Source organism: Solanum lycopersicum, chromosome 2 (genome assembly GCF_036512215.1).
Source record: "Solanum lycopersicum chromosome 2, SLM_r2.1".
In the NCBI taxonomy this organism is placed as follows: Eukaryota; Viridiplantae; Streptophyta; class Magnoliopsida; order Solanales; family Solanaceae; genus Solanum; species Solanum lycopersicum.
Window position 1 is genome coordinate 49,996,489 of NC_090801.1, and position 26,273 is coordinate 50,022,761.

The 26,273-nt window shown below is 35.6% G+C and overlaps 2 protein-coding genes and 1 non-coding gene across 3 annotated transcripts; 2 read left to right on the forward strand and 1 right to left on the reverse strand.

Annotated features, from left to right (window-relative positions):
• Positions 1-10,470: 10,470 nt before the first annotated feature.
• On the forward strand, positions 10,471-10,631 carry U1.8 (U1 small nuclear RNA). The gene has a single exon (XR_011216379.1). It is a non-coding gene; the product is annotated as a U1 spliceosomal RNA (small nuclear RNA).
• Positions 10,632-11,825: 1,194 nt separating this feature from the next.
• On the reverse strand, positions 11,826-18,135 carry LOC101250657 (small nuclear ribonucleoprotein SmD3b). Its single transcript, XM_004233505.5, has 5 exons — positions 17,799-18,135; positions 12,972-13,024; positions 12,824-12,890; positions 12,680-12,736; positions 11,826-12,148 (listed from the first exon to the last, which is right to left on the reverse strand). The coding sequence occupies exons 1-5, from the start codon at positions 17,955-17,957 to the stop codon at positions 12,086-12,088; spliced, it is 399 nt and encodes a 132-aa protein (XP_004233553.1). The 5' UTR covers positions 17,958-18,135; the 3' UTR covers positions 11,826-12,085.
• A 1,001-nt stretch (positions 18,136-19,136) lies between these two features.
• LOC101250363 (peptidyl-prolyl cis-trans isomerase Pin1) lies at positions 19,137-24,844 on the forward strand. The gene is made up of 2 exons (XM_004233504.5): positions 19,137-19,839; positions 24,494-24,844. Exons 1-2 carry the CDS (start codon positions 19,581-19,583, stop codon positions 24,616-24,618), a joined length of 384 nt encoding a protein of 127 aa, XP_004233552.1. The 5' UTR covers positions 19,137-19,580; the 3' UTR covers positions 24,619-24,844.
• Positions 24,845-26,273: the final 1,429 nt, after the last annotated feature.

The following is a 26,273-nucleotide window of genomic DNA, read 5'->3' on the forward strand; positions in this document are numbered from 1 at the left end:
TTACATCGACCCGCTGGATATAGACTTGAAGGAGCATCCAGTCCATTGTTCACATGTTGAATCAGAAGCAGATGGTTTGCCTTGGTATTTTGACATAAAGAGATACTTGGAGTCCGGGACATATCCAGAAGACGCTACATCTAATCAAAAGAAGTCGATACGTCGTATGGCTCTCAATTTCTTTCTAAATGGAGAAGTCTTGTATAGGCGGACTCCCGATTTGGGTCTTTTAAGATGTGTACATGCTGCTGAAGCTGTGAGGCTTATTGAACAGATACATGTTGGAGCTTGCGGTACACACATGAATGGACTTACTTTGGCAAAAAAGGTTCTTCGAGCTGGTTATTTCTGGATGACTATGGAGAATGACTGTTGCAAATTCGTGCAAAAATGCCACAAATGTCAAGTGCACGGTGATCTGATACGGGTGCCACCTCACGAACTTAATGCTATGAGTTCACCCTGTCCATTTGTAGCTTAGGGAATGGATGTCATCGGTCCTATAGAGCCAGCCGCTTCTAATGGACACAGATTCATTTTGGTTGCCATTGACTATTTCACCAAGTGGGTAGAAGCAGCCTCTTACAAGTCGGTAACCAAGAAAGTGGTGGCTGATTTTGTCCGCAACAACCTGATATGTAGATTTGGAGTTCCAGAATCCATCATTACTGACAACGGTGCCAATCTCAACAGTCATTTGATGAAAGAGATATGTGAACAGTTTAAGGTTATTCATCGAAGGTCAACTGCTTATCGCCCTCAAATGAACGGAGCTGTAAAGGCCGCCAACAAGAATATCAAGAAGATTTTGAGGAAAATGATTGACAAACAGCGAGGTTGGCACAAAATGTTGCCATATGCTCTACTAGGTTATCGAACGACCGTCAGAACATCGACCGGGGCTACTCCATACTTGCTAGTATATGGAACAGAAGCAGTCGTACCTGTTGAAGTCGAGATACCGTCACTAAGGATCATCCAAGAAGCTGAGTTAAGCAATGCTGAGTGGGTTAGCAAACGGATTGATCAGCTAGTTTTGATTGATGAGAAGAGAATGGTCACCGTTTGCCATGGCCAGTTGTATAGACAGAGAATGACTCGCGCTTTTCACAAAAGAGTAAAAGCCAGAAATTTTGAAGTTGGTCAATTGGTTCTTAAGCGTATTTTTCCTCATCAAGACGAATACAAAGGAAAGTTCGCACCAAACTGGCAAGGTCCCTACATGGTTCACAAAGTACTATCTGGAGGTGCTTTGGTCTTGTCAGAGATGGATGGCGCTGTATGGCCCAAGCCTATCAACTCAGATGTTGTTAAGAGATACTACGCGTGAAGTTTCGCTTTGCATTTTTCTATCATTTACTTGTAATCGTTCTGTTTGCTTGTATTTGGTCAACTTGAATTATCATCCCTATTGTAACGAACTACGTCTGACCTAAATTCTCGAGAACGAGATACGTAGGCGGCCTATGTCGGCTTCGGTCACCCCATTTACCCCCTTAATTATTTCTTTGTACTTGAACTACGTTCGACCTGAATTCTCAAGAATGAGATACGTAGGCGGCCTTCGTCGGCCTCGGTCGGTTTCTTTGTAAATTTTATTCTTGTTAACCTTTAAGGGGAACTACGTTTAACCTAATTCCTGCCTCAACGAGATAGGTAGGCGCCACAAGGGCTCGGTCATATCTCTCATAGTATTTCTAGTCCCCTTTACAGTAGAACACGGACAAAATTTTTGAGAGGGACTCAAAAATTCTCCAGAAGAAGTCTCCTCTTCAGCAAGTCAGACAAAAGACATTTCGAATTGCGACTGGGACAGAATTTTTGAGAAGATCTCAAAAATTCCGCGATCTGTTCGGTTACAATGGAAAGATGAGCAAGATACTAAACTGGGACAGAAATTTTGAGGATGGCCTCAAAATTTTGTCATGGGTCTTCCCTACAAGTCCGGAATGCCTCTGAAATTCATTCAACAAGTGTCGGACTCAAAGGAGCTCGTTAAGCCTGACATGACATGACTTGGCAGTGACTTTTTCAAGATACTATTTCTTAAAAAATTTCTTGTTTCTCTTAAAATTTCCCTATTATATTTCACTTGTTTTGTCACAAGATATTTTCTTATCTATCAAGAGTCAGGAAATCGGGAAATTAACCGGAGATATCAAAACAAGGAGCAAACAACCGAAGGGATTGACACAGATCAGTATGTTTAAAACTGACAATTTTTCTGTGGATGCAGGTTTATAGCTTCGCTTTGAAATCGGCCGAATTCTTCCGAGGGATGAATACGGAGAAGGAGAAAACTATCTCCAAAACCATTGATTTTATTGAAAGCAGGAAGCATTTCATATCGTTTGTGTCAAGATGCTTGTGAATGTGTTTGTTTATTTCAAACCATTCTCAACAATGGGAAATTTACAAAGTATCCATCCAGATTCAAAGGTGAATCAAACAGGAATCTCAGCAAAATTTCACGGCTTCTCTAGAAAATGCTATTTGCATTGCGTTATCAAAGCAAGATGATTATTGTCGATCAAGACAATGCATTACCTCAGAAGGGACAGTTATGCAATTATTATTTTATCATTATCGATCAATTCGATATATTATTTGGAGATTGTCTTGCCGTTACTATCCACGAGGGCGATATAAATATTCATGCATCGCGGAATTTATACACTGAAGAATCATGCATAGCGGAATCATGCATCGCGGATTTTATACACTGAAGAATCATGCATCGCGAAATCATGCATAGCGGAATCATGCATCGCGGAATCATGCATCGCGGAAGTCATGCATCGCGGAAGTCATACACTGAAGAATCATGCATAGCGGAATCATGCATCGCGGAAGTCATATACTGCTGAAGAATCATGCATCGCGAAAATCATGCATCGCGGAAATCATGCATCGCGAGTCATTAATTATGCACGACGAGAAGATTTCATGCCTCCTCAAAATTTATACATCGCGAGAAGAATTTATACCTCACTGGAATTTGTGCATCACAAGAAGGAGCCATGCCTCGTTGAAAATCATGCATCGCGAAAAGTCATGCATTGCGAAAATCATGCATTGCGAGTCAACAATTATGCACGACGAGAAGAATTCATGCCTCGTCAAAATTTGCACATCGCAAGAAGATTTCATTCCTCGCTGAAAGTTATGCATCGCGAGAAGATTCATGTCTCGCGGGAATTTACGTATCGCGGGAAGATATTCATGCCCCGCAAGAGGACATACACGGATAAAGAAAGAGCAATATTTATCCATCGGCCTCAACATGCATCTTTTATTTTGATGAAAAAATAAATGTCAAGAAGAGCATCAAAGATAACGACAAAAGAGACATCAATATCGCATCAGCATTTATTTATTTATTTCGACATCAAGTATAGAGTACATTGAAGATCATATTGCAAAACACAAGGCATAAGCTTTATTTGCTGGACGTCAGATCGATCGAGTCGACGTCAAATATAGAGGAGAACAATGAAGTGTCGACATGGTAAAAGACACTGTCTCCTATCCTAATTGCATTTTTTAAGCTGACGAGTTTTATCTCAGTATTTGTCGAGAGTATCCAAAAAGATGAATTCTCCAAAAACCACAGGTGCGGACGACATCAAAAAGGATGCAGCACAACGTGAAACTTTTTCTTAGCAGTGAACTGGGACATAGTCCAAAGAGGAATGTCAAACTCTTAGGACGCGAGCAGAGGAGCGACTTCCACCACAATCGAACCACCCCTCTCGAAGCACGCGGGTTTTTCCTTAGTTCTGTCAGTTTCTGTCTCGCATCTGGAAGTTTAGTTTTATCGGAAGCAAGTTTCCAATCTGAGTGACAACTCGCCAAGAGCTTTGGAAATTATGTCCGTGTAAGTTCTCAATTATGGGTGTGAAGCGCGCCACATTCATGGCTAAGAGGTTACACGCCTCCTTTTCATACTCGTTAATTTGTCACTCGTCCAAAACCAAAGGTTATCTAGCATAATAGGTTTCCTTTTCCAGCGATCGAGTTGAACTACAAGCAGCCTGATTCCGAAGGTTTAAGGATATGTAGGCGGATTCAATGTTGAAAACTCGGCTATATTCCAACATTCGCTCTCGAATTCTATTCTCGAGCATTTCGATACCTTCATAATTCGGTGTCGAGGTGGCTTTTGTTTCTTTCAAAATCATGCGGTAAATCAAGCTTATCGAACTACAAGTGGCCTGAATTCTCATATAACCTGAGATATGTAGGAGACCCGCTTGCAAGGGTTCGACCATAATTCTGAAACCCTTTGTCGACTCCTTCCTTTAAAAGATGAATGGGGTTGGTCAAAATTGGTTCAGTCAATTTCATTTTCCTCGAGTTGTTTGCATCAACCCAAGTAAAATGAGGGACAGTTGTTGACACCCAATTTTTGACCCACGTCGGTATAAATTAATTATCGAGCTTCGTGAGGTTTTCAAATTGTTTAAATTAATTAGTTTTATAAATCTTGCGAAAATTAAATTAAATACATATATATATATATATATATGTATATGTATATGTATATAATACGTGGATTTTATGCTACTTATCATAACTTTAGATAGTATATATATAGTACATAATTATGTATATAGTTTGTATATCTTATGATTATTCAAAAACAATCAAGATATACATTTAAATGTTTTATCAAACTAGTTAAATTAAATTACAATTATACCTTTTAATCACCTTTTACGATTTTAATAATTAAACTACTAAAAAAAGAGGCTCGTTAATTAGTCGATACAAATTCATCATTTTAATGGGTTGTTTGTTAAATTGACTCAATTTCCTTACCCATTTTAATTATTTCAATCTCCAATCCTTTTATTTTATTTCCTAGGCCCAGACATTTTTTTTAACAATCCACTCCAACTTCAGCCCATCCTTCCTCAACCCCAAATCAACTTTCCAATCCAATTCGTAGGCCCAATCTTCTTTATTTCCATCACCCTTCGACCCAATTGCTTCAGAAACCCAATTCCTCCGACCCAGCGGCCCAAATCCCTTTCGTCAGCCCAACGTTTCCCTCCGCCCCAAGCCCACTTCTTTCCCATAATCCAACCCATAACCCATCCAACGACCCGACCCAACGTCCGACCCAACCCCTGTCTTCTTCCCCTTCCCCTCTCACGCCCCAAACGACGAAGCAAATCCCCCATAACAGAAATCCCAGAAAAAAAAGACGCGACAGAAAACCAAAAACGTAAACCCCCCCAGACGCGACCCCTTTCCCGCGTCCCCCCCACGCACAGCCTCCCCTCTCTTACCCCTCTCGATGCGTCTCCTCACGCTCTCTCCTCTCTCTTCTTCTCTCCCCATCGCGACGCGCGACTCCTACAACGAAAACAGGGATGTACCTGATAGCAGCTGTCTCTTGTCGTTTCTCTCGCCACGTCTCTCTCACTCGTACGACTTCGCAGTGCTAGGAGACGCGAGCCGTCCTTGTTCATTCTTGGTAGCACGAGATTGAGCCACGTCGTGTACCAAGGACGGAAGTCTCATCTCGACCCTCCACCTCGCCTCAGAGCCGTTCAAAGAGCCAGGAATCGAGGAATATTCGTTTTTGTTGGATAAGATTGGGATTTCGAATTCGAAATGGGGGATCCCGCCCAAAAATTCGAAACCCTAATTTTCCCCTTACTATAAAACCCCGTCCAAGACAGAGAAAAGGGTTGGCGATTTTTATTGGAAATTCTGGGTTGAACATTCTTTCGCCACATCTGTTTATTTAACGAAAATTTCTCTTTGGCTTTTCTGGCTCTGTTTTGAGAAGAGTTCAAATTTTAGAGAGGACGAAAAGAAAAGAGAGATAGAGATATAAGAGAAGAGTGAGTGAAGCCACCGAAAGGGTCACTAATGGTCTCGTGTTTGTGAGTCTTGGAGTCGAAGTTCGTCTCCCTCCTCGTCCTTTTTTAAAGGGAGGCACTGTCAGCTGAAGATATTCAAATAGAGCTCCCATTTCAGTTTCGATTAAGGTGTCGCAGTCCGTTCCGACGATACCAAGTTCGCGTCGTGATAGTTGCCATTGAAGTCGCTGCTCGTCAGTTCCAGTTGCTTCCTTCAAAAAGGTAACCCGTTTTGCTTTGAACGATTGCTCGTTTTCCTTTGTTTAGAAATGGTTTCCGTTGGTGCTCTAGCGATCTGTATGGTGCTGCTCATTGCGAATCTTAGGTTGTTTGTGCATTTCGTATGTTCAAAGTGTACTCTTCAACTGTTTTGTTTACCTCATGCTGGGTCTGCTCATATGTGTCGTCTCATTTGTGTCATTCTGTCAGTCGCGATTGGGTTCGTAGGTAGTATCTCTTTTCGTCTACGTCTTCTTCGCTGCTTCCTTTGTTGTTCTGTCCTTGGTGCCATTGTTCGTTGATGTCGGAAAAGATTCGTTATATAGTCGTTTAGGCTAATCTTTCTTGGGTTTGCTTTGTTGTTTGCTGGTATACATGTTCTTGATGATTCTATTTGTTTAGTCCTAATTTTAAGTTAACATGGGTACAGTTTTGATTAATGTCGTGACTCTCTGTTTTCGTCGAAACTTTAGGTTCGTTGCAGTCTTCTTCTGCCGTAAATGTGAGTTTTATCATGGGTTGTGTATTTGAGTTTCTCTAAGTTAGGGGGGCTCATTCTGTGGAAGCATATAGAGTTTATTTTGTTATCATTGTTAAATTCATCAATCTAATTTGTAAAGTGACCTTACATGACATATTTCACTGTGTTATCAATGTTTAAGTGTCTTGTTATTTGGTATGAGTTGATATATTTTTTTTAGCTAGATTTGCTTATTCGATGATATAACATTGTCGTTGGGAGATGTATTTTGTCTAAGATGCGATCAAGTGTTCCTTCTATCTTGTATTTCACTTAAATAGACTTTGTTCTAATGTTCCTTCTTCCCATTTGTTGCATGTAAAATTTCCTCCCGGGTCCACTTTGGAACCCCACTTTCCCTCACATTTCGGAGGAGCCATGAAGGCTCAAAAGCTCTTCCCATCGAGTCAGCCTATCGAGACAGAAGTGCAGATTCAAAAATCCACGGAGATTGAAGAAAATCCAAGAACGGACTAGAAGATTTCCTTAGTTTCTTTTATATATTTTGCGTTTTTATTTATTCTGTAATGGGCATAAGCCCTCGTCGTTTCCATTCCTTTGTAGTTTATTTTGTATGTTTAGATTAGGACATGTACAAAATGGGTCAAAAACCCAAAAGTAGGTGGGTCCGAGTTTCGGCCAAGGCGAACAGCATCTGAAACTTGGACCCGAATCTCTCTCTCTCTCTCTCTCTCTCTCTCTATTATTTGCTTACGCTTTTTTTTACTTGAATATCTTGGCCTAGGATTAGAAAACTCCAGCCCCATCGAACGTCTTTTGTTTTATCAAACTCAAATTAAAAATTTGAAACTTTAAAAGATAGATGTTTAAGTTTGAAAATCGCTTAGAGTTAAAGTTTTAACTTCAATGAAATATTCTAAAAAAATTGGAGAATTCGCATAAGAGTTTCTAATAAAGTTCTATAAACAAAAGATTAGCAAAAGTTAAAACAAAATAGTCAAATATTGTTAATCGTCGGAAAACCGTGTTTTAACGGAGTGTCTTAGGTGCCTTACACCTTCCTAAGACACTAATAAGAATCCCGAACCCCCTAAAATATTTTCAAAATAATTTTTTCTGTTTAAGTTGTTTTGGAAATAAGTTTTCTTGATTTTTCTTAAAAAATTAAGTGGCGACTCCTAAAAGTCGAAAATACTTTAAAAATAAAATAAACTCTTTTCGAAATAATAATTTTTTGATAAAACAAATTCTATATAAAACAATCAATTATTAGTTGTTTTAACTGTATTTCAATTGATCTGGTAATAGTGAATTTGAACAAATTAAATTTAAAAATGAAATTGTATCAATATCCATTGATAGTAATGTGTTGTATTTTGGCTGAAGTTATATAAATCAATCATTTATTAGTTGTTCTAATTGAATAAGTTGTTTTGATTGTATTTAAATTGAACGTGTAATGGGAAATTGTATATGAACGTATTTGAAACTCCAATTGTATAAATTCTCCATTGATAATTGGAGCTTTGGTCAAATGTATGTTTTCCATATATTTTGTGGAATTATTGTCCGTATAAAATAATATATGTAGTATTAATATACGTAATTGTATAAATAGAGACTTGATATATACATTTGTATATTTGATCTATAATCATGTGTAGTTGCATCTATTTCAGTCTGTAGCTGCTTCAATTGATAATTATTGTATAACTTAGTTGGAATTAATTGATTTCAATTTGAAAAATTAAATAAATTAGCGACCTTCTTAGTAATAATCTTATGCATAGTTACAATTCTTATATGTATACATCATTAAATTATATTTGTATAATTCTGATATGTATACATATTTACGTTGTATTTGATGTATACATAATTAAGTTGTATTTGTGTAGTTCTATTATATATACATCATTACTTTGTATCTTGTACAGTTATGAAATGTATATACTTCTGGTATGTATACGCCACTAAATTGTAACTTATATAGTTTTAACCAAACTAAGTCATTATAAAAATAATTTACCAAAGTAATACATTTTTCTAAAATTTTACAAAATTAGTATAAACGTATTTCACGGTAACGTTTTAGGGTATATTTTATTTTTAAAAAACTAATAGCATTAGGTTGATATACGTTATTGTAAATAACATTTTACTTTTAAAACGTTATTTTCAGTAATGTTTTACTCCGAAAACGTTACTATGAGTAACGTTTTACTTTTAAAACGTTATTATGAGTAACGTATATCAATCTGATGCTATCAACTTTTAAAAAATAAAATATATCCTAAAACGTTACTGTGGAATACGTTTATACTAGTTTTGCAAAATTTTAGAAAAACATATTATTTTGGTGAATTGCTTTATATAATGGCTTAATTTGGTTAAAACCTCTTAGATATGTATACAGTCATGTATGTATACACCATTAAATTGTATTCTAAATATATACACTTTCGATATATATATTTAACATTATATATACAGTCAAGTAGTACTACTTGGCGAAAAGCTTTGATCTTTCCCTTGCCTAACTAGGGCTTTTGTTATTTTAATTGGTTTGCAGTTGCCTTTTCTTTCCTAGGCTATTGGCACTTGTATTAGAATTCATTTTCACTGAACACTTTGTTCGATCTGAGTTTCTTTTGTGACAATGGCCTTACAGCATCCCATTTTAATCCCAAATCTCTTATTGCTCAATAACTATCAAACTTTTGTTTCATGGAGAGACCGTGATGGTCAGAGGTTTTGGCAAGTTGTTTGGTTGAAATTTTAATCCCTTAAAAAACAGCTAAAATTGAAATTCTTCTATAGAAAGTTTGTACGTTAAAATTCTAATTCTTGAAGATTGTTATTACAGGATGTTGTGAATGATAGGATCACTCATTGCCGGGAAAGCAGATGAGTGTTCATTTTTTGCTGGAACTGGAAAATGTCAGCTCCACCAGTGACATAAAGCTTAGTAAGACTTTGTTATGTAGAGAGACTTTGTTAGTTGTCTTATTCGGGTCTTAATGCTGATTTACTGCCTCTTGGCAGTAGGTTCTGTTATCTCCCCCAAACTCAAGTTACCACGAGGACATTGATATTTGAGTTGTAAGTACCTGACTTGGAACTGGAGGATGCTTAGTTACACCCCACTGCTGATGGAGAGTTGCGAGTACCTGACTGCAGTTCTGATTATCCTCGTCTGTTGTTGATTGTAAATCATCATTTGTGTCTTACTCAACTCGTGGTGCCCAACAGGTGCTGGTGGGGTTAATCTCTATTCCTCAAAATAACTTGAGAGTATTTGTCTTCCATAAATCAACGAAGATTTATTCACATGGGTTGAAATTGTTGGGTATTGTATTTAGCTTTTCTCGTCAACAAGAAAAAGATGAAATTCTTCAAATCCTTGATTTATGATGACCCTGCTCGCTTCTATACATAGTTATGTGCAGAAGTTGAAATTTTCATCTTTGGTCACCAATTCGAGCATGTGCTTTGCCCCGAGTTCATCCTGCTGCTTTTTCATAATAACATAGGATTTAAATAAAAGAAGAAACGAATTATAAAGTTGGACAAAGTGATTCTTTCTTCTGATACAATAATCAGTACTTGGCTCACTACTCAAAGAAAAGGTAGAACAAATGGAAAATGGAGATCTTGTTCTATTGAAAAGTTCTGCAAAAATCTCAAACATTTTGTCAAATTTCAATAAGTTATATACTCGTATTTTATAAGCTACTGTTGAATTTGTGGTTTATAAATAAAGAGATTACAAAAGGAAAAGAAAAGAAAGATGTTCGGGTGAACAAGTGTATGTGAGATTTATCCCACATCGTCAGAAACAAGGGCAGGCAAGGTAATGGAGTGATATAAAAATAAAGGAGGGTACGTCCTTGAACCATACTTACCTGGACGGGGTCCATGGGCGATCATGAAGACCCATGGCCTAGGTTGGTGACCTTCATTGCACTTTGAAGGGGTGCCCGCCTAAGGTCGGCTCAAGTGGTCGAGCCTACGTCATAATTTGTTGCTGAGGGGGCCTGCGTTCGCGCGGCCCCTGCCAATTCTAGTACAAGTGCTTCAATCTGGAGTTAGTTTTTTACTTCCATTTAATAGAGCATGGGTAATTTTAATTTAGGAATGTGTGTATTTTGATAACAAATACTAACACTAATGTAAGACTGAATTTATAATGATGACAAGTTGAAAGTTTCACCCCATGAGAGTCCTTTGGTTAAAGATTCGACACAAAATAAATTGAAATCAGTTGAGTGAGAAGAAAATTTTGAATGAGTTTGTATTTGTTAAGTGTTGGATTCTATAATGCCGAGGTCATAAAGACCAAGCCACACTTGTAAAGAAAAATTGTTTAATTGTGGGATATTCAGATACACAACTTTTGAATCTGCATTAATTGATGCTTCCATTGACACAATTTCAATTTCAACTTTTTATCACTAGATGATGATTTATTATGTAGATGTGACTTGATGAAGTCTGTGTCATCGATACAACAATGCCAAACAATGCCATGATTTGCAGTAATTTTTTGAATCGTGAAAGAGATTTCACAAAAGTTTCAACAAGATCGAGTCGACAATATCTCCAGGCAAATCCATGTTGGTGATAGCTTATATTATTTTTTTTTGTTTCTACTTTAATGATAACTGATACAATTTAAACCTAACTCAAGTAGTATTAAGTAAGTTGGACTCTACAATTAAAATTATGGGCTTGTTTACCAAAAATATTAAGTATTCCAAACTAAATTATGAGCTTGTTTACCAAAAATACATTTTATTTTCCATTTCCCCATATTTTAGTTCATCAATATTATCGGAGTATCCACTCTTTATTTTGAGAGCAAAGAACTCTTTTAAACGGTCAATTAACGTAATAAAATTATGAAGAATGACTAATGGACAATTTTCTTTCAATTGAAAAAGATTAATTTATAGTTTCTTAAAGTAAAACTTTTGATTATATTTATTTATAGCCATTAAAAATTGCAATGAACAGAACGGCTCCTTTAAAGATATGTCAACCTCCCAATATTAGATGTGTTATAGATTCCCTCCCGTCAATTAGTCTCCAATCCACCTTATAACACCTAAGGCAGGCTGCACTTGAGCCTCTAAGGAATGGTAATTTGATTTCAATGGTAAAATTGGCAAGTTATGGAGTCATTTATGAATTAACTGACATTAACAAGTTTTCAAATGTATTAGCTGTGGCTACTTTTGGCATGTAAGGAATTGGTTTCATGATTGCCTCATATATAGAGCAATTTCATTCGAAATTTTTGGATAACTTTTCCCAACAAATTGACTTGTAGTATTCGTAGAGACTTGTGGGCAGAGCAACTAGACACTCAGCTTCTCTCAAATCGTAGTTGAAATTCTAAACCAAGTGTGTTCCTTACTACTTCTTAGATTACAAGGGAACAGAAGCGTATGCCAATACAATAAACATAAGAAAATCTCAACCACATCATATGAAATCCTGCATGGGTCAATCATCTTCTTACAGGGGGTACAGCACCCCGACCAGGTGCTGCTCCACGACCTGCTGCCTGAGCCTGCAAACGAGATATAATACTCAGCTACATTTCATTAATTCACCACAACTACAATTCTTGGCTAACAAATTCTTCATGACATCCTTCTATTTTTCTACATAACATCCTGACCTCCAGCAAAAGAAAAAGCGGATAAGAAATCCCACTTGAGTTCTTGGAAGGATCACAACTCCCAACACCAATCTAAAGCAACCAGCAAGATACTCATTTATAGTTTCGGTGAAATAGTCTTACTGGTACAAGTAAGGAACATAGTAGAAGTAAATCGATCACCTCCCCTCTCATTTTTACCGTCAACTACCCCACCCCCATTCAAATCTCCCTCCTTATCTTTGAACCAAACATAATATTGGCCCCACCATTTTGCAACAATCAAGCGATTGTTTTTCTTTTTTAATACAGTGCAAGGAAAAAAAAAAGGTAATTAACAGCATAGACCTAAATTCCACAAGAGATGGTATGTAGTTAAGTTTCAGTAGTTGGCCTCAAACAGAAAAAAAAACAAGTAGAAGGAATAGAAGCAACACTCACTTTAGCACGCATTGCCATAGCACGTCCCCTTCCAACACCAAGTGATGAACCTTTGCCCTTTAAAAGTGAAATTAAACATAAGGGAAACACATAAAATAAACGAAGAACAAGGATAAAATAAAGACATATGCTTCAGTGAAGTACCTTAATTCTAGCTTCTAGACGCTTGAACATGGGAGCATTCTTAAGCATATCTGGAATTATCATGAACCTGGTAGAAATTAAAGTTCAGTTAAGCTTTTACCAGGAAACAGCCAAAAAACATGCAATAGGAATCAATGATTTTATATACCTGACTTTACTGCCTCGGATAAAAACATGTTCCAGTTGTGACACCCTTCCGTCCTGCAGAGCAAAAAACATTTTAAAATAGCCATAGAAGGAAGGTCCTTCACTGAAACGAACATTTCTTTTTCTCTGAGTAACTTGAGAAAGAAGCTACTACAGCTTAGAAGCTGAATCATTTGTCCAATATCAGTCATGCAATGCAAATGACGTATTGCTAAATCAGCTTTTATATTTATTTATCAAATATCATCAACTATCCATAGGAAGCTTTAAGTCAAGGATTGCAAAGATCATTTTTTTCTTTGGCAAAAGTTAAATAAGATTTGGATGCTTTATAATATATCATGATCGTTTTCCTCACAGACAACATTAAGAAAAATATCAAGTACAGGGACGGCAGTGTAAGATCATAGTATTGTTCACATGTTATGCTAATGCACTAGAGAGCAAGTTGCACCCCACAAGAAATTGGAAGTGAAGAAACTAAAAACAGGTGAACTTGGGAGCCGCAAACTGGAAATGCAACAAAAACATGACAGCAAAATGTCACGAATTAACCTCTTCTTAGCACCTTCACTACCAGGAATACAAAGTTAATCAAATAGAACATCAGAAAGTCAAATAAATAACAAAAACTAGAAGTTAGATATACAAACCTTTACTATGTTTTGTGTTGTCATTTATTTATTAATTATTTACAATAAAATATATGTCCCATAGTTATAAATGGATATGGAAGGGGTCATATGGCTTGCTCTAGTGGTAAGACTGCAATATGTGATGTGTGGGTTAGGTGCACATCACCGGCTTCAATCATGTTGCAGACAAAAGGGCTAGTATTTGAGTGGGAGAAGGATAGAGGGATGAAAATGTACCATTGACCCTCTGGGATATCTTGATCATAAAATAAATAAATGGATATGAAAGGTGGAGGATTTCTATTAAATGTACCCTTATCGTTTTGGACTAAGATCTATTATATTCATTATTTAGAAACTGATAACTCTGTACTCCTCAGCATTAAGGGCTATGTTGGCCACCTCCAAAAGTGTTAGTTACATAAAGTGCAAAAGAACAGAAATACTTACAGAGCTCCTATGATATTATTGTTATTGTTATACCATTATCATGAGGTATCTGAGACTTTTTAAAAAGAAAATCTGTGTTTTCATGGTTGGGTTGGAATTCATTTCTTAAGTGTGATGCGAAATGATTTGTGTTAACATGTACTTTAGCCTTGTGGAGTGCAAGTTCGGCTAATGACTTTTTGAGACCCAGATGACTAGAAAAAGTTGTGATTGCACAATTTTAGCCAATATTCAATCAAACTATAAAAGAGTGACCTAACGATCAATGAAACTAAGAAGGATCATGAGTTAACACAGTTCAAATCTCAACAAAAGACAAAAAGTTTAGTGATCTGTGCACTTGGAGATAGCATGTACCTGCTACCTGGTAGAGATTATTGATTAGTTGGGGTGTGTGCCAAGCTGACTCACATTCCACCATATGAAAAAAGAGGAGGAAAAAAACTGCTATTCTAGTGTCTCCCCCCTATCTTGGTCTAAATTAACCTGCTGGCCATGGGCAACACAGTATCAACTATTAGATTTTGGTAAGCAAAAGTTTTATGTATATCAAAAACCTCATATAATTAATTATTTTTTTAAAAATTGTAATGGAATATTTGATAATCTAAAGAGAAAGGAAATTTTGGTAGTGTTTTGAAGACTTCTCCTTGTCTTCAGTTATCCTTTGCCAGGAAAAGAGGGGATTTTGGAAAATCTGTTCATTAATAAAGGGATCAAGTTCCTGAAAAGTCCTGGAAAACAAAGGTTGGAAGTTGTTTTTTTGTTATAATGAGAGCATGGGGGTTACCAACTATCCGCTGGCTATCTTTTATGTGGGGAACAAGTAGAGACAATCAACCATCTTTTTTTTTTTGCACTGCAAATGAAAAGACCAGCTTTGGAGGATGTTCATCAGTTTGAAAGGGATTAGTTGGGTGAAACCTGGAAGCATTGCAGACGTTCTAAGATGCTGGAATATGAATGGTAGTGTGAGCAAGCAGGAAGAAAAATGGAAGATCGTCCCATGCATTTGGTGGTCAATTTGGATTGAGAGGAACAAAAGGTGCTTTGAGGGGACTCAGAACAACATTCAGAATCTGAAATAGAGACAGTAAACCATCTTTTTTTGCACTGTAAAGTGACTGAGAAATTATGGCAATGGTTCAGTAATCTCAGGGGTATTAGATGGGCCATGCCAAGCCATACTGTAGAAGTTCTAGCATGCTGGGATAGGGATGGAAATCAGTCAGGACACAAGGAAAGATGAATGATTGTCCCTGCATGCATCTGGTGGACAATTTCGTAAGGAGAGAAATCAGAGATGTTTTGAGAACAAGAGCATTCCTTTCCAAAGGATGAAGATGAACTGTTTAGCAACATTCTACTTTTGGTGTATTCAATCTGTACCTAAGGATATAGGGGATAGATTTTGTTTTGGATGTCCCTTCATATTTTTGATGTAACTACTTAGGAGCACACTATTGGTGTACTTCATTTTGTTTATAATACCAGTTAACTTTCTCAAAAAAAAAAAACATTCAGAATCTTGAAATGAATTGTTTAGGCCTTTTTAAATTGGGAAAAGGGTCAAAAATACCCCTCAACTTTGGTTTATTGTTCAACTTTACCCTAGCTGTTAAAATAAAGTTAAATTTTACTCCTCGCCGTTAAAATTACCCCTCATCTGACGAAATCCCCAAAATTGACCTAAATTGACCCAATTACCCAACTTTTTTAAAAAAAAATATTTCCTATTTTTAACCCGATAACCCGACCCCTTTAAGAAATAACCCGATTAACCCAATACCATATACCCATTTTCATTTACCCATTCCCACTCATTAAAGAACAAATCTTATAATTTTCAGTTCAAAATTCAATCCTCATAATATTACTATATGCCCCTGTCTGAACCTAATGAATTTTTCAATAACTTATTAAGGAATTCTTGAGGCAAAAATTAATAAAGAAGAACAAAGTGTTAAAAACCAAAGATCGAATCTTTTGAGGCAAAAATTACTAACACGCACTCAATTCATATACCCTTTTGGATTTACCAACATCATCCTCATAGGAACATGAAGAACCAAAGATTGAATCTTTGAGGCAAAAACTTAAAACTGCTAATCAACTCTAATACCCAAAATCTCCCATCTTTCAGTTATGTTGTTGTCTCTGTCTTCGATCCCCTTTTTCTTTTCAAACAGCTACTGATTTTTCTACTTACAACCTCCCATCCTTTATTAAATGCATCCCATCGTTCTTCTGAATATACATTTAAATATAAAGAACAATGGAGGAGAAGTTAATGGGTTATATGAAAATTTGAGAGCATGAGTAAAAGAGAAATGGTTATCCTCTAAAAGGTAGGGACATTGGGTTAAAAATAGGAAATATGGGTTTTTTGAAAAAATTCGAATAATTGCGGTCAATTTTGGGAATTCCGTTAAATGAGGGGTAATTATGGTGAAATTAGTAATGAGAGGAGTAAATTTAACTTTATTTTAATGGGAAGGGGTACATTTAACTTTATTTTAACGGCGAGGGTAAAGTTAAACAATAAGCCAAAGTTAGGGGTAATTTTTGACCCTTTTCCCTTTTTATTTTTGGTGTCAGCAAAAACTACGAGCTCAAACAGAAGAAATTTGTGATGTTTTAAACTTTTTGTAAGGCACTAAACTGAATTACAAGTTGTAAGTTGTAATACTTTTGAAACACTTTGGTTGTAGTAATACTGTGGATATATAGAAGTAAAATTACCATTATCAAAAAAATGAGAGCATGGGGGTTATTATCATTAATAGGTAGCTAGATACAAACTTAAACCCATCTATCCTTCCCTTACTCTCTCCCCTGCATCCCTCCCTTTATCTCTTAACAGCCAATACGACCCTAACAATCTCCAATATGGTCATCTTTCCCCACCATGAAATATTTTTTAAGCACCGTCACAGAATAGAATGGAATAACATCTCAGCTCTAACTCTATTTCATGCCTTTTTTCTTGAGATTTGTTTACCATAGGAGTAACTAGTAAGGGGTCAGTTTATATGGAATTGACAGGAGGAGCACCAGATTATTTTCTACATTTACCTTGAGAAAAGATCCTGCAACAGCCTAACTACTGTCTACTTGTCCCACTTCCACGGCTCCATCTCTACTTGACATCCAAAGACTCTCATTACTAAAATCAGGTAGGTTTAACAGATGATTTATTTCAAGTGCCAAACTAAGCACTGAAGAAGCCACAGTGGACTTCTTAGCTCATTACACGACTAGTCATGATGTTATCCTTGTAAACACTTTCCAGTATTCTCTTTTGGCTGGTAATCAAAAAACATGTGCATTGAAAGTTTTTAGCTAATGGAAGATGATTGGAGATCATCCGGAGAGCTATTTATACCACACAACTTAACCAATAATTGCAGCGTGATTGAAGGATAAAAAAATTATTATCTAAGTATTTCAAAAAAACAAACAAACCAAAAGGTTTTTCATTTTCATAAAACAGAGTTGTTTGACAGTAAATACACTTAAAAGCACAACACAATCCTTCATTTGAACACAACATACATTTAACAGAAAACAAGAGATTAACTTAAATTCTCTAGTTTAGCATGATCAACACCTAACTTTTCCATCTGAATTCGGAATAAATCGGAATCACGTGACATCACAAGAACTAGGGTTTTAGATTATAGGAACAGCAAATGCGGCATTGACAAATGACAAAAAGTTAAACTACAAGGAGAAATCCATACTTTAGCAGTGTAAGTGATGGTTTCGAGCTGGCAATTCCAGTTGTCCTCGCACTCGACCATACTTCCTCTGTAAAGCTCGCCACTTTTCATCTCTACAGTCACTATATGCCCTGTTGCCTCGTGTAGAAGTTTCACCGGTATGCCTAAGCTCCGACTCATCGCTCTACTTCCTTCCAAAAACCTAATGCTACCGCAAAATAGTGAATCTGTATCGAGAAATCAAACTAGCAGAGTGCCGCCAACTTATTAATAAAACTTTAGGGCAAATTCTTCGAGCTTCTCTGCCGATGGATCGAGTTTGATCTAACGGCTCTTAAGCTTCTCTTTTCTTTTGTTGAAAAATAAAAAAGGACCAAAATTGCCCTTATCTGGCCTTTAGGATGGCATAAATATCGAAAATTAAAAAATTAAATTGAATTAAATTTATTTGGTTTTGATTTTTTGGTTTGATATCGATGTTACTTTTTTCAATAGTTCGGGTCTTTAGTGTAAGGGTCTCAAAATTTTGGTGCACCGAAGACCCTAACTTTTATTAATTTTCTTTTTTTAAAAAAAAATCAATTAACAATTAAATCATTCATGTATCTATTAAAATAATAATAAATGGGTAAAACTTACCCGCATAGGCCGTATACATCAAGTCAATGCGTGTATATCATATGTTTAAATTTATAGTTCATTTTAATTAACTATAACTAATAAACATGTTTTTTACTTCATTAAATCACATAATAATGAAGATTGCATTAATTTGATGTATACACCCCGTGCGGGTAAGTTTCTTTCTCAATAACGGGACAATTCAATAGTTAACTTCAAATATTAAATCTTAAGAGGAACTAAAACATATTTTATCAATGTATATTATGTAAAGGAACCTGTCTTCGTTCTTATTTTTATAGAGAAGTAGTTGGAGACACAATATTATTATCAATGATAAATAGTCCTTTAGTTAGCACCGTAAAAGTCTCATGGCAAGACATATCATTTCTTAACATACTTTTAAACTTTAAAATATCTTATACTTTAGTTTTATCCTCATTAACTTATTTTTCATTCCCACATAAAATTCAATTTAAAACTCTAACCTAAATCTGTACGAAAACTAAATCAAATCAAATTAGTTTTATTTGATATATAATGCTTATTTTCCTAAAATCAAAAATTTAAAAATCAAATTGAAGTTTGATAAAATCAAATTGAAAAACCAAACGCTTATCCCTGGCCTTAAGACTCAATATTATTCGTATCTTTTCACATAAAACATTAATGTCTCTTTCCTTTTTTTTTGTAAAAATAAAATTATTACTACGACAAATATCATTAAATCTAAATCCTGGAAAACCAAAAAAAACTTCAGCTACATATTAATCTTTTAGCATAATTTGCAACCTCCACACTCTCGTATTTAAGATCATCTCAATCTCGCTTTTCTCTTATCATCCACATTGAAACCATTCATATCTAAACTCAAATATCTTAATTTTCAATTTTATACTCATATATTCATCTCAACATCCTAATTTACGTAATATAACACTACGAAATTGCTTTGAAAAAAATAAAAATAGAACTATATATACTGGTATTTGCGATTCCCCAAAAACCTTGTCAAGAATCAGACAACAACGCAGAGAAACCCCAAGTACTCTGCAATTCTCAGCTTCCACCTTTGCAAAGTCGTATATCAAATCTGTAAAAATAGAGTCGGATCGGAAGAGGAAGAAGACATCGATCTCTGCTGCAGATCGACCGCCGGATAAGCACAAGAAAAAGTCCAAAATGCCCTCATCCTCTTCCCGCTACGGCGCCGGTGGAGACAAAGTGAAGGCGTCTCATATACTCATTAAGCATCAGGAGTCTCGTCGCAAGTTTTCCTGGAAGGATCCTGAAGGTCGTGTTATCTCCAACACCACCAAAGAAGCTGCCGTTTCTCAGCTGAAATCTATCCGTGAAGACATTGTCTCTGGCAAAGCCAAGTTCCAGGATATAGCCGCCACTCATTCTCACTGCAGCTCAGCCAAACGCGGCGGTGATCTCGGTCAGTAAACCCTAAACTCCCACCCGCAGCCCCTTTTGCTTCCGCTTTTCACTTTTTTGCGCTCCTGTTTATGTCTTGTTGTGCGCAAAGTGTCGTTTTTTTTTGTAACTAAAACAAAGTATAACCAGAATTGGTGAGAAAAAATAACAGCAGTCGAAGTTATATGAGAAAATTTGTAGTCAGGGAGAACTGTTTGCACTTTGTAAATAGTTTTAGCCTCATATAGGACGAGGCTGCGGGATTTTGGGTGAACTAAATCCCATTTCATTACTATTTTTCTAGTGATCCATCTTTAGAACCTTTTAAGTTTTGTTGTTAAACTCATATACTTGCTTAAGGCTTCATGATCTAGTAGTATATCTGAGTTAATTCATTCTTAGTAGGGTCATCAGTAAACGCAAGTGATGATTCTTTTAGTTCAGTTACTCTTAAGGAAAAGTAATATTTGTGTGTTTTGACTTGGTTGATTTAGTTTCCTAAATTGTCATGGCCAGTCATGCATTCATGAAATTCCTACAATAGACTTTTTGCTTATCAAAAAAAAGAACTTGTCATGAAAAATTGCAAAGAGAAAAAAGTCAAACTCATTCTTTGAGCCCCATGATGACATATATTTAGACTTTAGAGATCCTCATTCTACTTGTGTAATATTGTTCTCTGCAGTTTATACTTAGCTGTAGAGGGCAAAGTTGGACACCACATTCTTTCCTTTTCTTTTCCTCCACAGTGCCCCTCCCATTATATTCTGAATCGGATCCCTGCCTTTTTCTTGTGTTTTCCCCCATAAGAACTAATGCAAACTACACGAATAACTATACCTCCATCCCAGACTGGTTAGGATAGGGTATATGAATACGTTTTGCTCTATTTGGGCTAATTTAATTTTTTTATTTGAACTTGTTAACTTTGTATTATATCACAACAGGGCTGTACTAAAGCCTTATATACAAATGAACTCCAAACTTTACTGGTCTATGTCTATAACTCTGTATTGAGTCTAAACATCAATTATAGAGACATCATTTGAGTATTATTGGTTACACCAAAAACATAACAACAAAATGCAGTTAAGTTTAACTTTATGCACTATATTCTCTATGCTCTCAAAACACCTAGAATTTCTCTCTTTTTGGATTGCCCACCATATTGAAGTTGGTATAATTTTCCATCTAACTCTGTCTTTAGAATGTACATCTGCCTCCTCCCAGGTTTTTAGAGCTTTAGTGACTCTCCTAGGCATCGTCCAGGAAATGCCTTCGAGACTAAAGAACACCCTCCATAACTGTGGAGTATATTTGCAGTATGGAAATAGATGTTTTACAGATTCTGAGGTTTCCCCACATAGAGAACATCTAGAACATAACATGATCACCCTTTCCATTATATTATCCTGAGTCAGAGTAACTTCCTTAGCCAGCAGCCATGTGACGCATGACACTTTATAAGGAATTCTGCACTTCCATATATATTTGCATGGCCAAGTTGGGTTCTGTTGACTTGGTTGCTCCATCTACCTGTAAGCTGCCCCTACTTTAAATATGCCTCTATCGTCACCTTTCCACCATAGCACATTCTCATTTATCCGGAGTCCATTAAAAATTCCAACAATGTTGAGAAATTCTGCCACGCTCATCACTTCCCAGTCATTAAATTGTCTCCTCAAGTTGAAGTTCCATGGCTAATTCATTTCAGTACTCAAGTTATCTATAAGACATTATTTTGTGGTTCACTAAATCTCAAACCTATCCTTGCACTGTCAATTGTCATGCACAAATCTCCTACCAAAAAAAATGAAAACCTTGTCCAAGGAAAGAGTGACACTACTACTTCTAGCAGATTGGTCTGATCTAAAATCCTCCTTAGGAATTCTCCTAATCAGAATCAAGGTGGGCTTCTTCGCGGAATAAATGAACTTAAATGCAACTGTACCACAGTAGCTCACTGTTTTCTTAACATAGGCACTTTCTGCTTCATCCAGACTATGTCTACTGATTCCTACTGAAGGATTGGTGTATGAAATGAAGACGAGGAACTGTGAAGTGATGGATTTTACTGTAGTCATTTGATATTTACGGCCTAAGTCTGTACGCCTTGTCTGTCTTGCACGCAAAAAGCAGTTCCAGTTGATTTTTTAAATCAATTCTGCCCATATACCTTATGTATATTCTTGGGAGCAGGATAATCATCACTCTCTGGCTAGACAGTCTTGTGCTTCTCGATGAATATCTTCTTCCTACTTTGTTAGAACTAACAAAATGACGAGGTGGGGAAGCCACAAGAGCTATAGATATACTTTGCTTCCTCTTCTGCCTTCCACTTATCTTCATTAAGTATGTTAGCATTGGTTGTTTCTGATAAAACATGATTTTGAAGGAATGAGATTTCCTGTCTTTCATAAATCATCTATTGCTTCTAAAAGCTCAGTACCTCACGTTCTTCAGCATCTTGTCTGCTATGTGTTTGTTGGCAATGTTCAACGATAAACTATGTGAAATCTGGAGATAATGGTTTTTGACCTCATTCTTAGGGCTCTGTTTGGTTTTATGCGGTTCATCTCCATGTGTGGAGCTATAAATTATAATACCTTTCATATCTTAGTATTTCAAGTGTTCTAAATATTTTTAAACTCTCCTTTGTTTATGTGTAACTAAAATACTTTTTGTGGTTCTATGTCTTACAGTTTTTTTCTATAAAAGGTTCTGTCTTAAGACTCCTGCAGCTGATTTTGTTTAAATAATGTGGCAATTAAAAGAAGAAATTTGCATAAATTATTTCATTTGAGTTTGTTGGAAATATGTTAAATAACAGGTGAAATGTTGTAAGGTAAGGAGGTCATTGTAAGAATAAGATAATGCAAAACAATAACTCTCATATGGTTAAATATTTGAAGGTTGTGATTTTGTCACTAGAGAATAGGTCAATATCTGTAGAAACATAATACAAGTATAAAGTGGTAATACAAAATGGTATTGAGGGAGTATTAATCTCATCCTCACAAGGATTGAAAATCCAGCAATCAGATGAAATAGTTATCAATTGAATGTATTTCAATGTTCGTAGCAAGCTGCTGCGAATTTCATGATTGCAGAGTTCTGTTTAAATTTTAATGTGTGTGTTCATGCTGCAGTTTTATTTGATGAATAAGCACTCTTTTTTATCACGCATCAGGGATGCTGTTTTAGTTACTCTTGCTTCCTGGGGAACTGTACAGTAAATCAGAATTGTGGCTTAACTTCTATTCCTTGTCTGACAGTTTATATGGTTTGGTGTCATGAAATTCTCTCTTTCTTCATGCACAGACTTCCGCTGCAATTTCCTGGATTTTCTAGCTGGCTAAAAGCTTGAAACCACTAAGTATGCTGTAATATTTTTCCACTCTGCTTACAGCATAGCATGTCTGACGTTCAGGAAAACTTCGACAGTTTGTTATGTCTGGACACTTTCGCAATTAGCTGTCTAACCAAAAACTTGATTGTTATTGAAAGTCCTGAGTTTGCATGCACTGGATTCTAAATTTTTTTGCCCTATATAGCCATTTCCTTTGAAAGAGAAGCAACAAATTGAATTACTCCATCAACATCCTGTGACTTCCTTTTTGATTGCACTTACAATCTAAAGTTCAAAATCATAATGAATGGATAGACAAATTGGTATTTCATTTTTTAAATTTTTTTGAGACAAATTGGTATTTCCTTCATATGCATAAAGAGGTAAATTTAACATAATAATTAATGGTCATTGTGACCTAATCCAGGTCCCTTTCCTGACGTTTCCATTTTGATTCTTGTAGTGCGTTTGTTGGGTTAGTGTTCTGCTATTAAAAAAGAGGCATTTTAAAAAAGTCATTGTGACTAACAGACCTCTTGAACATACAATTACATTGTTATATTGACGGAGACATTTCACATAATTTGTCCTATTATCTATCAAGAAATTAAGGTTCAATTAAAATTCCTATGGGGAGATGATTACTGTGATTACTAATGAAGAAACAAGTCCACAACACCTAATTGTTTCTTTCACTGGAGGTAAGGATTAAGAGCCCGTTTGGATCGTCTTATTTTTGTTATTTTAGCTTAAAACTATTTTGGTTTAAAAGCACCTAAAATAAGTCAATCCAAACAGGCTCTAAGATGTTTCTATGACTCCTATGAGTGTTTATTAGAAACAAGCATTCCTTACTTAGTGAAGTGATTCTTTGGATATCAATCTAACATTGAAAGGCTTTGAGCTTCTAGAGATGCGGAATAGAGCAATCTGATACATTTGTTCTTGCCAGTGTTGATAATGCCTCACTTCTTTGGGTTTTTATGGCTTAGTAGAGGCCACAAATTTGTAACTTTGCTTGTTGGTGGATAACTTATTTCTGAATCATCATATATACTTACAAAAGAAATAGAAAGTTGTGATTTCTGAATCAGTAGCTGTTGCATAGACCTTGCAGCACAATCTACTAAACAAGCAGATACACTGCTATATAACATCAAAAGGATGTGAGTAAAGGCTTTGATGGCCAATGGTTTTAATGGACACACACATTTTCCTTAGTTTCTTGAACAACAATGAGTTCCGGTTTGTTAATGATCTTTTTTTGCATTGGCAATATTTATACTGGTTAGCAAGTTATACTAACCTCTGAAGAATTCACTTTCAGGTTCATTTGGCAAAGGTCAGATGCAGAAACCTTTTGAAGAAGCAACTTTTGCTCTAAAAGTTGGCGAGATAAGTGACATCGTGGAAACTGAGAGTGGTGTTCATATCATCTTGAGAACGGCATAATGTGATGCTTGCGGAAGAATGATTGGAATACTCACCCAGAAAATACTCATATTAAAAGATCACACCAAGGATATTTTTTCTTACGCCCTTCTATTCCCTGTGGTTGTGGTGAATATTTAAGAAAACTAGAAGAAAAGGAAAGACTTGTGTGTTTGTTTGATTATTTAGTTTTCTTTCAGTTGGTACTTTTGGGCATGTTTTATATTTGCCAGAAACCTTTTGACCTAATTTTGTGTTCATGCTTGCTTTTCATGTGTTTTCTCCTTCTTACAAGCTAACCGACCCAAACCTGCCCGTGAACACCTATAGTCATCCTTATGGAGTAGCTATTTGTTATAAAAATATGCGGAACCATCAGCGATCTCCTAAATTTTATTTTGATATATCTATATGTCATTAGAAATTTGTAGAACACTATTAGAAAACCTTATCACATATATAGAAAAGATTACAGATGGTTAAGATAATGATATGATATGATTATCATAAAATGATTATGGTATCTTCATCCTTATAATCTAAAAAAAGCGGAAAAGGGCCTAAAATACCCTTGAAGTATTGAAAATGGTATAAAATTACTTTTCATCCACTTATTGGCTCCAAAATGCTCTTTTCATCCACCTATTGGGTCCAAAATACCTTTGTCATCCACCTTTGGTTCAAAATTGACCACTTCTTTGATTGTTTTAAAATTAAATTCTTTAAAAACTTTTTAAAATACTTGTCGTTCAACTTTTGGTTATAATTTAATTTATTAATATAATTTATAAATCAACTCACTACCCACTCATTACTAACTAAACCCAACCCAAGTAATAGTCCAACTATAATATAAAAATCGTCATAAACACTACTAAAGCACAATGAAATTATATATTCCTGAAAATGACATCTAAATTTATTCGAATCAGAATCGAAGCTCCAATTAAATTTAGATTGAGCTGCTTATTTAGGAGGACACTTTCAATATGATTGATTGAATTTAGAAATTTATGATTAAAGGTAAAGAAGTAATACATCCCGAATTAATTCATGCACTTTTTAAAAATATAATTTTATAAATACTTATGATTTGTTTTAAAATCTTTAATATATTATTTTGAAAAAAAGTTACCTATGAAGTAATATCACACAATTGAGACGTAAGAATAATTAAGATGAACATAGTGTGACTTTTAAGTTTATCGATAATTTTTATTAAGACACTTGAATGTATGATAATTTACTTCTGAGATATTTTCGCCTCAAATTTTTTAAAACACTCAATTGGCAGTAGATTTTCTTTTGCTGCATTAATAATGTGACGGGTTTATTAATTTGGAGGGGTTTAATTAGTTTTGGGTGGGTAATAGATTGATTCATAAATTATACTAATAAATTAAACTATAACAAATAGTTTAGTGCCACGTATTTTAAAAAATATTTAAATAGTTTAAACATAATACCGTTAAGTTAGTGGTCAATTTTGAACCAATAGGTGGATGACAAGAATATTTTGGATCGGGTGAAAAGGGTATTTTGAAGCCAATAGGTGGATGCAGGATAATTTTGTACAATTTCTAATAATTTAAGGGTATTTTAGGCTCTTTTCCGTAAAAAAAAAAGTAAGCGCAATGAGATGAGAAATAGGGTTGGCCGCAATACGGTTTGAACCG